The 15,657-nt window shown below is 38.0% G+C and overlaps 1 protein-coding gene across 13 annotated transcripts in view; it reads left to right on the top strand.

The window, feature by feature from the left end:
* Positions 1-15,657, top strand: part of akap13 (A-kinase anchoring protein 13) — a 114,027-nt gene that overhangs the window by 17,368 nt on the left and 81,002 nt on the right. For 10 of the 13 annotated variants that reach the window (XM_067379099.1, XM_067379097.1, XM_067379096.1 and 7 more), the window contains exons 1-5: positions 6,137-6,153; positions 6,296-6,364; positions 6,481-6,559; positions 10,935-11,088; positions 14,938-15,246. In XM_067379099.1, the coding sequence (XP_067235200.1) occupies positions 6,152-6,153; positions 6,296-6,364; positions 6,481-6,559; positions 10,935-11,088; positions 14,938-15,246 (613 nt within the window). In that variant the 5' untranslated portion in view covers positions 6,137-6,151. Of the gene's footprint in view, positions 1-4,219; positions 4,254-6,109; positions 6,154-6,295; positions 6,365-6,410; positions 6,560-10,934; positions 11,089-14,937; positions 15,247-15,657 lie in introns of those variants that run through there. The other 3 variants (XM_067379102.1, XM_067379101.1, XM_067379104.1) reach the window with 3 other exon arrangements.

The raw sequence follows: 15,657 nt of genomic DNA, 5'->3' as shown, positions 1-15,657 counted from the left end.
ACAGACTGTTATATATTGAATGCAGGAACTTTTGTAGATTGGACCAAAAATTTTATCACACCAGAAATTAAAGGTTGACCTCATTGCATCGAGTAATACTGTATTCTTCTGTGTGAACACTGTTATATGCTACATATTTTGGAAAAATATAGTGGGTCATTTTGGTTTTTCATTGATGAAAATGAGCCAAAACCAGGTCTGTGCACATGCAGCATTCTTGCCGTATATAGCAGGGATGTCCAGTCTTCCAGGGACCTTCCAGCAAAGTTTAGCTCCAACATTAAGTAAACACACCTGAACCAGCTAATCAAGGTATTCAGGATTACTAGAAACTTTCAAGCAGTTATGTGGCCCTTCAGGAGCAGGACTGGACATCTCTCTGGACAGTACTGCAGAAATGGTATTGTAGTATGCTGTTCTGAACATAGCCATTAAGCTGCAGTGGCTCCTGCGGTTCCTATGGGAAAAATTGAAGGCAACAGAAATAAACCAATTTTTGTCCTATGTTTCTCACTTTAGGTGTTGACATTAACCAGACGTGATAAATGAAACATTGGATAAACCGCCTTATCCCGTAATCTTATTAAAACCTCTCACTTGCTTCCAGACAATGTCTGCCCTTATCAAAGCACAGGTAGACCAGGAAGAACCTTTTGTTGTGTCTGTATATATGTGATTTCCTTAATCTTTTGTGACCGAATCGTTCAGGAAGTGAAGCTGTATTGATTTCCTCTGCCTGTCTTGATAATATTTAGTTAAGAATTCAGGAATTATAGAGAAGTGATGAAAAACACTGCTTGAAATTCGATACCAAATGTGTAAACCTGTTATTTTCAGTAATATTGATTGGATTCTGCTGCTGAATGTGGTGTTTTATTTGGACATTTGAAAGCCCATAGCTCAGAGGTGAAGGGGACACAGGATTCTGAGAGGCCAGGCAGTGTTGTTTCAGACTAAACAAACAGGTGTCTGGTCCTGGCTGCCGGCTGAGGCCAACTTGGGGCTTGACAGAGGAAATTTAGTTTCTCATTCCCCTTAGAGCATACAAGTACAAACCAGAGGTGAACAAGGGCTGATATGCAAGTTTATGTTTGTTGATATGAAGTGTTGAGTGCTAAACTGAGCATTAAACCAAGTAGAAATGTGGTAGCTGTACATTTTTTCAATGTCTTGTTGGAGTGCCAAGAGTGCGTTTGTTAAAAGTATGAGTTGTCTTGGCACCATTTTTTCATATGCTTTACATTAGTTGTCTTTTCGGACTTCATGCGTGTGGTGCTGCCATTATTCAACATGTTATTGTTGCCCTAGGTTTGTTTGATCAGGCCCTTTTTTATAATCACATGGACCTGTTCTCATCCCCCAACATGACTCTTCTCTGTTGCAGTCAAAGCAGTGACTCAGAACATTGCCCCCTTTCTTGGTTTGAACTCGATGACCCTTTGTTTGGGATGTTTCCTCCATGTCCTTCTTAAACGACAAAACCACATTTTCACCACTGCTCATAAAACAAATGTCGACTGTGATTCCAGACTAGACCGACTTTAAGCTAATCAACTTTGTGTTTCACCTTCAACATTCTCACTGAAATGTACACCATTTGAGCACCAAACATTTCTACTCGACTGTAGTTGCAGTCACATTGCAGTTGTTCTTCTCCTTTGGGAGCACTCTAATCCAAAAATACAAGATGTAATTATAATGTTTACAAAAATATAGCTGGCATAACTAGAGATGTTTGTTTTTAATGTTGTGAGATATATGAGCTGGTACCACATAGATGTTTAGGAGCCATTGTGTGTAGGCAAGGTCTTACTTGGTCTGCAAGGTCCTCCTTCAGATGTACACATCTCAAGACAAGCAGAATTTCCTCTAAAGATCATTGGTTCTGGTTTGGTCTAATACTTGACTCATGTTTTGGATCAGAGTGGGGATCAAGACCAGAATCTCCAAGACCCAGACTGGGAGCAATACCAGACCCAGATCCACTCCAAAAAGACCATGACTAGACCTCTAAAGACCCTGTATAAACCTCATATGTTACAAACCGTAGTAATATTTGTTAGGGTCATCTTAACCTAAAAGGTTTCTCCTGGGTCTTTAATTGCAATTTTACACACTTATAAACTCCAAGATCTAAACCCAGAGCTGTAAGTCCAAGAACCAGACTGCATTTTTTTTAATGTATTTCAATAGAGAAAGAATTTTTTATTTATTACAGCATTTATTTGGGATACTGTGGAACTTTGCTCAGTGGCTAAGAGTCAATTGATTGCGATCTCGTTGAGACCATATGCCAAGAACCAGGCCCATACCAAGGCCATGTATATGTGGTCTTAAGAAGTCTCTGGACCACAAAATCAAGACTTCAGCTCTGCTCTGGATGCATTGAGCTGGTGTCATGTCTGGATCTCAGTCTTCCATGGTTTCCTGTCTTATCTACTGTGGTAGACTGGGTTAAAATTTGGAATGTGATTCCAATATTGGTGTTAGTGTCTACTTGCTAATTCGTCCCTACTTTGTATATCTTGTTGAAAGATAGTTGTGGTGTAAGGTAAGTGAACATCTGAGATGATTTGTTTATATATTTATTTTGTAAGTGTAGCGTTTAGTCTTGTGTGCATCTGTTGTGCTAGATGAAGTGTGTGGGCTTAGCTCGACAGGATGAAATCAGTGGTTATAATTAGAACCAGCTGATTATCGCTGTACCCCATCCTGTTGAGCTTCAACAGTAGCCCTTTTATTCATCTAAAAGAACAAGGGAACTCGCCTGAAGAAAGAGGCTGTGACCCCTCTCATAATGTCCAGCCCTGTCCCCACCCTGCCGCCTACCCCTGACTTGCTGTCAATATGTTGTCCTTGTTTTAGATTGCTGCTTCCTGTCTGTCTTACATGTGTAGGATAGTGGGGCTTTTTGTGGGGGTTCTCAAAAAGCCCAAATGTGATGCTTGAATTTCAGCATTGCCAGAATGCAGGCCAAAGCACACAAACTACGGCCCTCTCTCTAGCCTCTAGACATGAATGTTGAGGGTAACCACTGGCTTGCTGACTCTGCAGTGTGCTGGCTCAGTAGGTCCATCCATGAGGCCTCATATCAAAGCTAAGTTGGGGTTTTATGCATGCACGACCACGTAAATCTTTGTAACAGCATGCCCCCTCCATGACTGCCATGCTCTCTGATGTGTCTGGTTGACCCTTAGCCTGTTTCTCAGCATCCACAGTGGCCAGCGTCTGGCTTAGGTTGGGTCGTCACCCCTCTCTCTTCACCGCAGATCTAGCTGATTAGTTGAGATTTGGAAGTGGATCAACTGGCTAAATGGTTGGAGTTGGATTTGGGGCAGGGGTACTTGGTGAATCAGCATGACTGGAAAAAGCAGCAGGTGGGATGTCTGATCTCTTCCTGCAGACTAGGGAGGGGAGAAGTATTCTGGGAATTCCGCTTGAACAGGAGCCGTAGAGGGGTTCAAGTAAAGAAGCTTGGCAGTATATTAGAAGAATAGGAGAGATTAGTCAGTTGTCCAGTTTATAACACCTAAGCTCTGTTCCAAAACCTAGTAAGCTGCCTCACTGTCTACTGGCTGCAATAATATTCACTTATGTGTAGCACTTCCATGCTCTTCTCGTAAAATGCAGAAGACACTTGACCGGTTGCATGTGCTTAGAATAGTCTTAGTCATCTTTTTTTTCTTTAAAACTTGTCCTAACTTTTTAAATTCAGTTACATAAAATGGTAGTTTGGTCTAATTTGAATAGAAAAATTAAGATTATCTCTTGTCTAACTGTTAGCTGGTCACAGTTTTAACATGGTGGCTATGTTTATGCAACTGGCCACATGTGTTATCGTATTGCTTAGCTAATGGCTATTCTCCAAGCACAAAAACAGAACACACAAATATTGGGTGGAATTTCAATCAATTCTGTAGTTAGTATGTTGCTTAGCTTAGATATCAGTTTATCCGGTATATATTTTTCAAATACTGGCAAACTGGTGCGTAGCTGAAACAATTGCTGCATTATCTGTCAAAGATTCATGACAATGCTGCTATGTTGTAATCTTTAAGTCTTCCTCAAAAAAAAAAAAAAAAAAAAACCCAAAAAAAAAAACAGTACTTTTATTTGGTTAATAGTTTTGATTCTGGTTTCTGCTTTTTAAGGAGAACTGAAATTCTGTGCACTGTTCCAAAACTAGTGAGCCTACAGAGAAAGCATTTTAATGCATCATAACCATATTCCCGACATGAAGGCCATTCCACAAGGTAGGTAACTTTAATTGTGCTAGGATACTTCATTTTAGTTCTATTGTAGACAGCATCACATGTATCTTTCACAAAAAACAGTCTAATTAAAAATAAAATAAAAATACAAGATGGTGGATATAAATATACTTTTACATTTTCATTACTAAAAAGTGTTGTGTAAAATGGACTATTTTACTATTTTATGTGTGTGGTGAGAATTTTTATGCTTACAGTTTCGCATTGTTGTTACTTTAGCAACATGCTAATGTCAAACTCCATTGGAATCTATTTAAACCTTTGTCGGTAGCAAGGCAGTTCACTTTGTTTTGGAACAGAACATTTGTCACGGGTATGTTGGGTAGTGTGTGCTTGTAAATGTCTGTGTATAGATGTGTGTGTTGTTCCTGTGTGTCCAGGTTATGAGTAGGGCCTCAGATAACCACAAGGACCTCCAAAAGGCTAATACCTCACCCGGGGCAGATAGCAGAACAATAGCTGGGGGCGGTTTATCATTCTTAGTGAACAGAAGGCGGGGGCGGTGTTAACACTCCAATGTCATTTGTTTCCCAGCCTTGTGTGTTAGGGGGCTGCTTCTAGAGTCACATTAAAAAAAGATGATTGGTGTCTTATTGTGTTGGCTAATGTTTTTTTTTTTTTCTTTTTTTTTTTCTTTTTTTTCCTTGAATCAGCTGAGATTTGGGTGTTGTCTGAAGCTGTGTGATGGTGGTTAGGTTTGCCGTGTGTTGTGGGTTAAGGGCTGTGGTTTTGCCTCTCATGCCTGGGTGAAGCGTAACACCCTCTTGCAGCTTGCAGGTGGGCAATGTGCTTTGCGGACAGCCGCAAGATTCCACCGAGTTGCATATTTGCTGGCAGCAGAGCCTCTCTTCCTCCCGATGTAATCAATAATAACAGGTGGGAAAATAATGGATGGGAAAATATCCTCACCGTGATATCACTATAGTGAGCAAGAAATTATTTTCAGAAAATGAAGACATCCTGTGCAAAACATTTCTTATGCATCGTTTTCAACCCATTCTAGATTAGATAATTCTAATCACTAGCCATCCTTGCATGGTTTTCGACCACTGAATAACATTTTTATTAATCTCATAATTCAGAATTTTTTTTTTCTCAGAATTGCATGATAAAACTCGAAATTGTGAGTTATAAAGTCAGATTTGCTTGACAAAGTCACAATTGAGTGTTATAAAGTCAGAATTGTGAGATATAAACTCGCAATTCTGATAATTTTTTCCCCCTCAGAATTGGATTTTATAACTTACAATTGCGAGTTTATATCACACAATTCTGAGAAAAAAGTCATTTTTTTATTTTAATTTTTTTTATTCCGTGGTGGAAACAAGCTTCCATACATTTGCAATAAATCATCTATTTTAGTCGCCAAGATAACAACCTTTGCAACGTATTTAAATCCTCACAATTCCACAACAATGTGCTATATACCACAAAAATGTTATTGTTTACTAGGCATTAATGACCTATGTATGTGATCCCTGAACGTAGCCACACCTCAGGCTATTCCAATTGTTGAGTCCTGAAAACAGATGCAAATAATGGATTTCCTGTTATTCATTAGCTGCAGTTAAATTTTTACTGAAGGTTTTTTATGGAAGGACCCGGAAGGGGGTGACCATTATGAATGTAGGCAAACTAATGTGCTCCTAATAGTTATTAGGGTCGGTGTTTTGTCTGTTAAAAGCCCCAGGTGATCTGCGTCATGCAGCCCGATGCTCAGAGGCTAGTTTGTTTGTGCACATGATCAGTGAAATACAAAGAACATTGTGGGTGGTAATTGAACATTCCACATTTTCAGAAATGTCTTGTTGCTAACTCTCACTTTTTCTTTTCCGCAGTGGCCAGTGCCATGAAACTGAATCCACAGCAAGCCCCGTTATATGTAAGTATTGCAATATTTGTTTGTTTCATTTAGTACTGCACTTTGTTAGCATGCTAAAACCCTCTTTTTCTGGTTGTTGAATGACCATCCTGACCTAGTCCCTAGTTGATTGAAACTTCTAATGAGACCTTGTTGCTCTAAGGCCTGCTTACATTCTTCCCATTGGGCTGCATCAGCTTATTTTGGTCTTGGCCAGGGGGAAGGATGCTGGGTAATTATGTTTTTCTTTTGTTTTTGTGCTGACCTTTTTTAATTAGATTTGCTTAAGGCATAAAGAAGCCCACATGTCAGCAGGATGTCTGACTGAGAACACCACAATAATTTCAGGTCAATGGTGAAGACCAGATCAGTTCACCACGACAAACTGCACTACAACCAGAATAATCTACAAAGCTGTGCATCCATGGTAATATCAACATCCTGCCGCAGATGTGAAGTTGACTGGTGATATTGGGTCTAAAATTGGCACACCTGCCAAATGAGAGTTCTCCAGATATAAATATTAATTACATAATTGCCCTGAGCGTTTTACGTAAAATATAATTTTGTCATTTTAGTAACATTTACTCTTTGTCATGAACTATAAACCATGTCAGATGCTGCAATGATTCGCCGTATTTGAAGCACACAGCTGTGGCTTGTGCATTTGCTGTGTTCGTGTGTATTAGCATGTGTGGTTAAAGCTGCACATGTGGTTTTTCCATGTTTAGCAGTTGCAGATGGCTGGATTGATGAAGCATTGTACTGTTTCTTCTCAGGACATCTTTATGAACTCACAAAAGTCACAGATGTCCTCTGTTTCTTATCTTAATGTAGGTTTTAAACTTAAAAATAAGGTAAAATGAAAACTAAAGTGTAGATATCTCAGTTGTTGTTCAATTTCAGTTTAAGGAAGTGATTGAGTAAAGGGAAATGGCATTTAATTTCTGCCTCGCCATGTTGTCACTTGTCCTCATTCTTTTCTGCATTGATTTTAATTCCACTCAAATGTACATTCTTAAATTCTGTCTTATCAATTACTTTGTGAATTGGATATCATACTCCTAACAAGACTTCACCCCTCATGAACTCTAGAATTTCTAATTACAGCATCTACTGTAGTTCTTTCGGTGCTAATTAGCTAGTCCAATGGTTTGCTCTGGGTATAACATTACTCCTTATCTAGCCTTATTTCATAGCAATTTTTTTCTGGAAAGTTTAAGTTTAAGCTACATGACTTGGCTATTAAAAACAAACAAAAGCAAGATTAATTTGCAAGTTCATTTTCATTGACAAGTTTCTAAGTTTTAGCTACATGACTTGGCTATAAAACATACAAAAGCTAGATTAATTTCAAGGTAATTTTAATTGGTAGGTTTCTAAGTTTTAGCTACATGACCGCTATAAAACAAACAGAAGCTTGATTGATTTTTTTCATTTTTTTCCTTATTGACAAGTTCTTAAGTTTTAGCTACATGATAAAGCTCTAAAAACAAACAAAAGCAAGATTAATTTTCAAGTTCAGTTCAATTTACAAGTTTATAAGATTTAGCTACATGACTTGGCTATAAAAATAAACAAAAGCTAATTAATTTTCAAATTCAATTTACAAGTTTCTAAGTTTTAGCTACATGATAGCTACTGAACAAACAAAAGCTAGCCTCATTTTATAGCGATTTTCTTCAGAAACTTTTGATAACAGTGCCTTTGAACATCAGAGCTTTTTGATTATAAGTTAGCAGATGTAGAGAATCGCTACTTTCATGGTTGTCATAGAAGCTAATGTGAGGGAGCGTTTTCTGTTCAGCACATGACCCAGGCTAATTTGCTCTCCTTAATTATAAACAGAGGAATGGCGGTTTTGGGTTTCCAAAGAAGCGAAGACATGTCATGAAATGTAAGCTGCACTTTGAAGTTTGCTTTTGCACCGAGTCTTGGTCTAAACTTGTTCTGCTAAATTTGAGCTAAATGCAAGTAGCTAAAAGGTGCACGGTGGTCTTTCACTCCCACAGTTCTCTCAGACGAGGCAGCTTACCGAGTGTTGTTTTAAGCACAGGACGAAAAGGCCAGGCACTCCTCCTTTGGCACAATGACTTGCGAGATCCTGAAATAGACCGATGAACAACCAAAGTATCAAAAGTACTTTGAGAACCCCCATGAGCCCGCTTCAGGTGCCAAAAATGCTTCCTGAAAAGATGGATCCGATATTCAGCTAAGCCAAAAGATTCTGAGGAAGATAAATTGGATGCTGGGTATTTTAGATCTTTTGCTTAGAAAATCTACCAAGGATTAACACACGTCGGTCTTAAAATATCTCCAGGGCTGCATGCAGCATTAATGATTTGAAGGATTTATAAAACAACCATGAATCCTTAAAACCAATATTCTGTGTTTGTTTACTTGTTAAGTGACCATGTAAACGCAAAGATAAAAGATCACACAAAGACCTGTATCATCAAATCTGAATCTCCATGTCTTATGGACACAGTTGACATAGTCACCAGGGTGGTCTTTGTTTCATTTGTTTATGCTCTCGCCTTTGGCACTTTTCCTGGTCCAGCACCTGCTATCCATATTGGGCCGCCATGGTCTAAAAGTGGCCCGTGACTGACTTGTGCATGTTAGCAGTAAAAAAAAAAGATATTTACAACCAAAGAATGTTTCTAGGTTCTAATATGTAGATAGCTTACATCAGTAACATATTTCTAGAGCCTCATGTATGCGTCACAAACAAAGTGTGGGCTTGGTAACCCTTAAACGGCCTCAGGATGTAGTCAACAGATTCCTACACCTTATACATGTCGCTCAGATCAAAGGGTCACCATAACTACTTCTCATGCAAGTCAGTCATATGACCTGGCCATAAAAAGCCCTTCCCACACCCTGGAATTCAGCCAATAGGTATTCAAGTTTGGTTGCACTGAATCAAGAGTTCTTGTGATGTAATTTGTGGTCTAGCCTTGCTTTACACCTTCACCTGCTTCTCTAGTTGTTACCACAGCAAAACTACATTTCTCGGTGTACTTTTTAACTATAGAAATATCAGCTGCGATGTTTGCAGACTCTACTCCAAACCTAGAATACATAGGAGTTAATCTCACGAAGAGGATTCAGCTGTGTCTTCAATTTACTACATGGCTGTGATCATCGTCGGCCAAAAAAAGCAGCTGACTGGCATTTGGCAAGGGCACCATGTGGCTTTTGCAGCCTGGCCAATGAAAACATCTCTCGCTAGGACGTCCCGCTGCATGCGTCACGCTCTGAAGGCCCTGTGTGTTGGACAAAACTTTGTGGCCTAGCCTAGTAGCTAGAATAGGTAAATACAGTGTGGGAATGCTAGCTTGTTGCTTTGGTTTTAGATCATGTAAACAGTCATTCTGCTTTGACAGCCTGTCAAACTCATCATGTCACTATCTCTCTTATTTTTAGTTATTTATTTATTTATTTTTATCTTATGGTAGCTCCTTCTTTCACTTTCATTCTCATTCACTCCCATCCAATAAAAATAAGTGAAGATTTATAAGAGAGAGTGTAGACCTTCTTGTTGTCATGCCTGGCAACTGTGGCGAAAGTGTCAGGTGACTACTACTAAAGCTAAATCTGGACTGCTACTACAGACAGACCGGGAGTGAAATTTTTCCCCCTCTGTCTGTTTTTTTTTTTTTTTACTTTTGTTTTGTGGTCAATGGCCATGCACCACAATTTACTACTTTATAAAATTATTTTGCAACATAACACTTCTATAATTAAAATTATTTATAAATCAACATTCTGGCCAAAACTAAAATTAAATTAAACTGCTACTAAGCAGTCTGAGCATCTAAGTGTTCTTAGAAATTTTTTGTTTTGTGTTTTTTGTTGTTTTTTTGTTTGTTTGTTTTTTGATTTCTTGTTTTTTTTGTTTGTACTACTTTATAAAATAATTTTGCAACATAACATTTATATAATTAATATTGTTTGTAAATAAAAAAACATTCTGGCCAAAACTAAAATGAAATTAAACTGCTACATTTAAGTGCTCTTAGAAGTTTTTTGTTTTGTGGTTTTTTTGGGGGGGCTAGGGGTTGTTTTTTGTTTTTTGTTTGTACTAATTTATACAATTATTTTGCAACATAACATTTCTATAATTAATATTATTTGTAAATAAACATTCTGGCCAAAACTAAAATTAAATTAAACGGCTACATCTAAGTTTTCTTAGAAGTTTTTTGTTTGTTTTTGTTTTTTGTGTTTTGTGTTTTTTTTTTTTTTTTTGTTGGCCATGTACCTTCCAACCAAAAAACGAGATTTAATAACATGGCCTGCTATCTATGCTGGGTAAATATAGCTTTTGAATGAACTTTAAAAGGTTGTCAATACCATAAATTAGTAGTGACATTTGAAAGAGAAAAAAATGTCTCTTACACACACACACTGAACTTTTAACTGTAAAGCTATAATTATGAGGGTGGGGAAAGGCTGATGACTGTTTTTTGCCCAGCATTTGTTGATATGTATATAGGCTGCCACTCTGTTCCCGCTCACTTTGTAATGAAACGCGTCTTTCTTAATGGACAGGTGTTGATGCCTCCCTGTTGTTTGAGGATCCTATAATGATGATTTATAGGAGTTGGTGCTCTGTGTTTAATTTTCTGCACTGCTTTTAGTCTTTCGAGAGAAGTTCTTGATTGTCGCACTTGCAGCATAATTTAAAGTGCACTTTTGTCTTCAAAACAACTGGATTTTTTTTTTTCAGTCTAATAGTTACTGATGGAGCTAAATAGGTAAATAATTCTGCATATGATCCGTTTTCTCTTATTCAGGGCGAGTGTCTGTTGACGGTCCAGCTCTGTGAGGAAGAGTGTGTCGAGGATGAAGAGGAAGTAGAGTTTTACTTGCTTTTTGCCGGCACCACCCAGAGGCACGTTTCCAGCACTTCGAAAATCAGCCATGTCACGCTGCAAGCCGTGTGCCCAGGTTAGTGTTCACAACACCTACGGTCACACAACACATTCTTCGTTCACTCCGTGTCTACATACAATAATTTATAAATGCTTAATAATTGTTAGCTTCTTCCTGGAACCAGATGCTTTTTACCTGCAGAGATCAACTAATTTACATTCCAGTCATGCCAGACCTGGTTCAGGCATTGCTTGGCACGTTATTGCCTTGCCCAATTATTCACCCGCAAAACTGTCCCAGTTACCATAGGGCAATCTGCATTGAGCACATGCTTGAGCTGATCCAAATATCCCAGTGCCTCTTCTGAAGATTCATGTAGTGTGTGTATATATACAAATAGTAGTTATTAATGAGCTGACACATTCTTGCTTAATGTAGGAATATGTCGAAAGACGTGGGAGAAAATATAACGAGGATCTATAAACATAAACACATTTTTATTGGTGTAAAAATAGACGAAAGGGGGGACCTGCTAAACAGATCTGGAATTATTGGATTGAGTATATAATTGACTAAATATTGACCCCGTCCAAAATCACATACTGTCATAAAAGAAGTAGATACTTCTTTCGAATAAATAAATTACTTTGCGACAATTAAAGGCACAATATGTAAGATTTTTAGAATTAAATAACAGAAAACCACTAGAACAATGTTATATATTTTGTTGACTTGTGTACTTACATTACCCCAAATGTTTCCAATGTTTAAATCCAAAGAAATAAGCAATTTTAACAGACACAGACCAGGGAGATGAAGACAACAACTCCCATGATTCCACGCTCATTGTCGGTGTCAAGCTACGCCTTTGTTTTGATCAAGCGCCCTCTAGTGGCGCAAATTGCATATTGTGCCTTTAAAAAGTAGGTTCCATATAATATAAATGTGTATAGTATGAATGTAATCCGAACAGACTACATTCATCATGTTGTCATTGTCATGTGACCTACCAGCGTCAGTTGCGTCACTTCACTGTCATTCACAAATCCTCTCCAGTGGCCTCATGGGATAGTAAATTGTCCACTGTATGCACACTTTGAAACTCTCTGGAAGTAAATTTTTGCTTACTGTTTGATGAATACTGTGAATTTGGACATACTACTCTCTTCACATACTGTTTTTTTTGTCTAATTAATAGTGTAGGTGTATATATGTTGTTGTTTTTTTGTCCATTTTATTTTATGAAAAATAAGAAAGTAAGGACATTGGTCATATGTAGGAACCAGTAAGCATCTTCCTAGTAACCACCCACAACAATGGTCCATAATAGGCACAATCCTTTATTATAATTAACTGAAAATTTATCTTGTAACCAATAACTTGGACACATTTTTGATTTTGGGGGGTACTGGTGGCATTGTGATCTCATCTCATTGTTAAAATAAAAACACAATAGCCCTCCATATGTAATTTAGCTAGGTTTCGAAGTCAAAAAGGGAATACATTTCAACCGCGTCTCCCAAGCAGTTCCACAGAGGGTCGCAGCAGATACAGTGTCGTGGAATCCAGCGCAGACGTTTGGCACCAGTTTTGTAATCACTACTCCGTCTGAGCACTTGAAACCTTTTCAGCAATGCATTAAGAGTGTATGAAGAATGGCGCTAATATCGTCCGCCTCAGGTGCACTGCAGTTGGTCTGCCAGGATACACTTTCACCCCTCTGTCTCTCTGCTGGAGGTCCATACTTTTGGTTGATTCCAAACATTTGGCTGCTATCGGCAAAAATGGCTCAAATGCTTTGAACCCAGATGGATGTCCCACTGAGATGTTTTGGTCAAACAAATGTGGTGCTGGTGATTGTGAATGTTTTTTTTTTTTCTTTTTTGCAGTGACAGACATGGCGCTCGCACATAAACACTGCCCTTGCGATGTGTGTTGTTGCAGTGACATCTCATAACTGTAGTGAAACAAGACAGACCTCCTGGCAGCCCTCATAGTGAAGTTTTAATTGTTTATGAATGTTGCTTTTATAGAATGTCACCTCTGCTTCTGGCTGTTTCCTTCTTGGAAATGGCAATGAGTAGTGTTAATGCAGGAACATTTCTCAGTAATTATATCCATCTCTGCTCAACCATAGGCACTTAGTCTCCTTTTCGTCTGTTGATATGTGGCTGCCAAAATATTAAGCAAGATCTTTTTTTTTTTTTAATCAGTCTGAAGATGATTTACAGGAGACCTCCCTGTTTGATATGAGATAAATAGCTGTTCGATTTTCGTCAGGAGTTAGTTTAATCATAATTGATTTTTTTGTTGACAAAGTCGTGGAGATGTTAGTGGGTGGTATAAATATTTTTCATAGTCTATAAACTGCACCAAGAATATTTGAACTGGAATTTAAATTTTCATACATTTTAAAAGTACGTAACAGTCTGATTTGTGGCTTTGCAGTGTACATTGAGCCATAGTGCTCGTTCTAGCAACACCGGTTCAAATTCTCAAGGAACATGTCTATCTGTCTAAGGCATATAGACTCAAATATGATAAATTATATATAAAATAATTATGCATCTATCTATATGTCTATCTGTCTTTCTAAGGCATATAGACTCAAATAGCATATATTGTATATAAAATCATGTCCGTCTATCCGTCTGTCTATCCGTCTGTCTATCCGTCTGTCTATCCGTCTGTCTATCCGTCTGTCTATCCGTCTGTCTATCCGTCTGTCTATCCGTCTGTCTATCCGTCTGTCTATCCGTCTGTCTATCCGTCTGTCTATCCGTCTGTCTATCCGTCTGTCTATCCGTCTGTCTATCCGTCTGTCTATCCGTCTGTCTATCCGTCTGTCTATCCGTCTGTCTATCCGTCTGTCGCATATAGACTCAAATATGATATATTGTATATAAAATGATTGCTTCTGTCTGTCTGTCTGTCTAAGGCATATAAAGTTAAATACAATATATTGTATATAAAGTAATTATGCATCTGTCTATATATCTGTCTAAAGCATATAGACTCAAATAGCATATATTGTATATAAAATCATTGTCTATCCGCCTATCTTTGTCTGTATCATTGTCGCATATAGACTCAAATTATATATTCTATATAAAATTATGCTTCTGTCTGTCTGTCTGTCTGTCTAAGGCATAGACTCATATGATATATTATATATAAAATCATTATGCATCTATCTATATGTGTTTCTAAGGCATATAGACTCAAATAGCATATATTGTATATAAAATCATTGTGTTCGTCTATCCGTCGCATTGTCACATATAGACTCAAATATGATATATTGTATATACAATGATTATACTTCTGTCTAAGGCATATAGAGTTAAATACAATATATTGTATATACAGTAATTATGCATCTGTCTATATATCTGTCTAAAACATAGACTCAAATAGCATATATTGTATACAAAATTGCGTCTGTCTGTCTCTATCCATCTCTCTATTTGTCCTTCTATCCGTCTATCTTTCTGTCTGTTGCATATAGACTCAAATATTATATATTGTATATAAAATGATTATGCTTCTGTCTATCTGTCTGTCTGTCTGTCTCTGAGGCATATAGACTCAAATATGAGATAATGTATATAAAATCATCATGCTTCTATATGTACGTCTGTCTAAGGCATATATAGTTAAATGTGATATATTGTGTATCAAATCATTATGCTTCTATCTGTCTGTCTAAGGCATATAGACTCATATGATATATTGTATATAAAATCATTATGCGTCTATCTCTCTGTCTGAGGCATATAGTCTCAAATATGATACTTTGTATATAAAATGCATATGCCTCTCTCTATCAATCTATCTATCTGTAATTTAGTTTTAATTATTCAATTTAAGTTTAATCGGTATAATATTTTTCTGTCCAATGTTCGTCTGTTTGTCTCATAATAGCTCATGATCGCAGTGAAACCGTGCGGGTCACGCTGTGCCAGGCCAGACCTGGGGGCTCAGTGGACCCTGTGGCTGAGGAACGCTTCCAGTATGTGCAGGACCTCGCCCTGGACATGGCCCAGTTCCTGGTGAACGCGGCTGGGAAGACAGAGGGAGCGTTACTTCTGGACGAGTGTCAGATCCCCCTGAAGGAGTGTGAGAGGTTGGATGATACTCTGGCTCTTGCTCTTAGACATCTGCCTCTACCGGTAGGCTGGAGCGTGCTGGGCACAGACTTGGACACAGGCACTTGCACAGGCTTGAAAATCGGTGAGTAAAACCTAGAGAGCTGAAGGCAGCATCCTAACTGTCATGAATCCACTATTGGTCATTGTTTTGGTGTGTTCTATGTAGTTAGCAGCACACATATGGCATGGAAGACTGGACTCGCCATTGATTCCAATAGTGATAGGCATTAGCATGTTGCAAAGTGCTTATCAGTGCTTAGCAGTCACTTTGAAGGTGTCTTGTAAATGACTGCTTATGACTTGAGCTGCTTTCACAACCAGTAAGAGTTTGGAAAATCCTTCTTTTTTTTTTTTTTCTTCTTTTTTTTTTTCAGCAAGGAGGCAGCATTTTGTTTGTTAAAGGTGCCATCGAATTAAAAATTGAATTTACCTCGGCATAGTTGAATAACAAGAGTTCAGTACATGGAAATGACATACAGTGAGTCTCAAACTC

Source organism: Chanodichthys erythropterus, chromosome 24 (assembly GCF_024489055.1).
Source record: "Chanodichthys erythropterus isolate Z2021 chromosome 24, ASM2448905v1, whole genome shotgun sequence".
Taxonomy (NCBI): domain Eukaryota; kingdom Metazoa; phylum Chordata; class Actinopteri; order Cypriniformes; family Xenocyprididae; genus Chanodichthys; species Chanodichthys erythropterus.
This window is presented reverse-complemented; position numbering and strand designations above follow the sequence as displayed.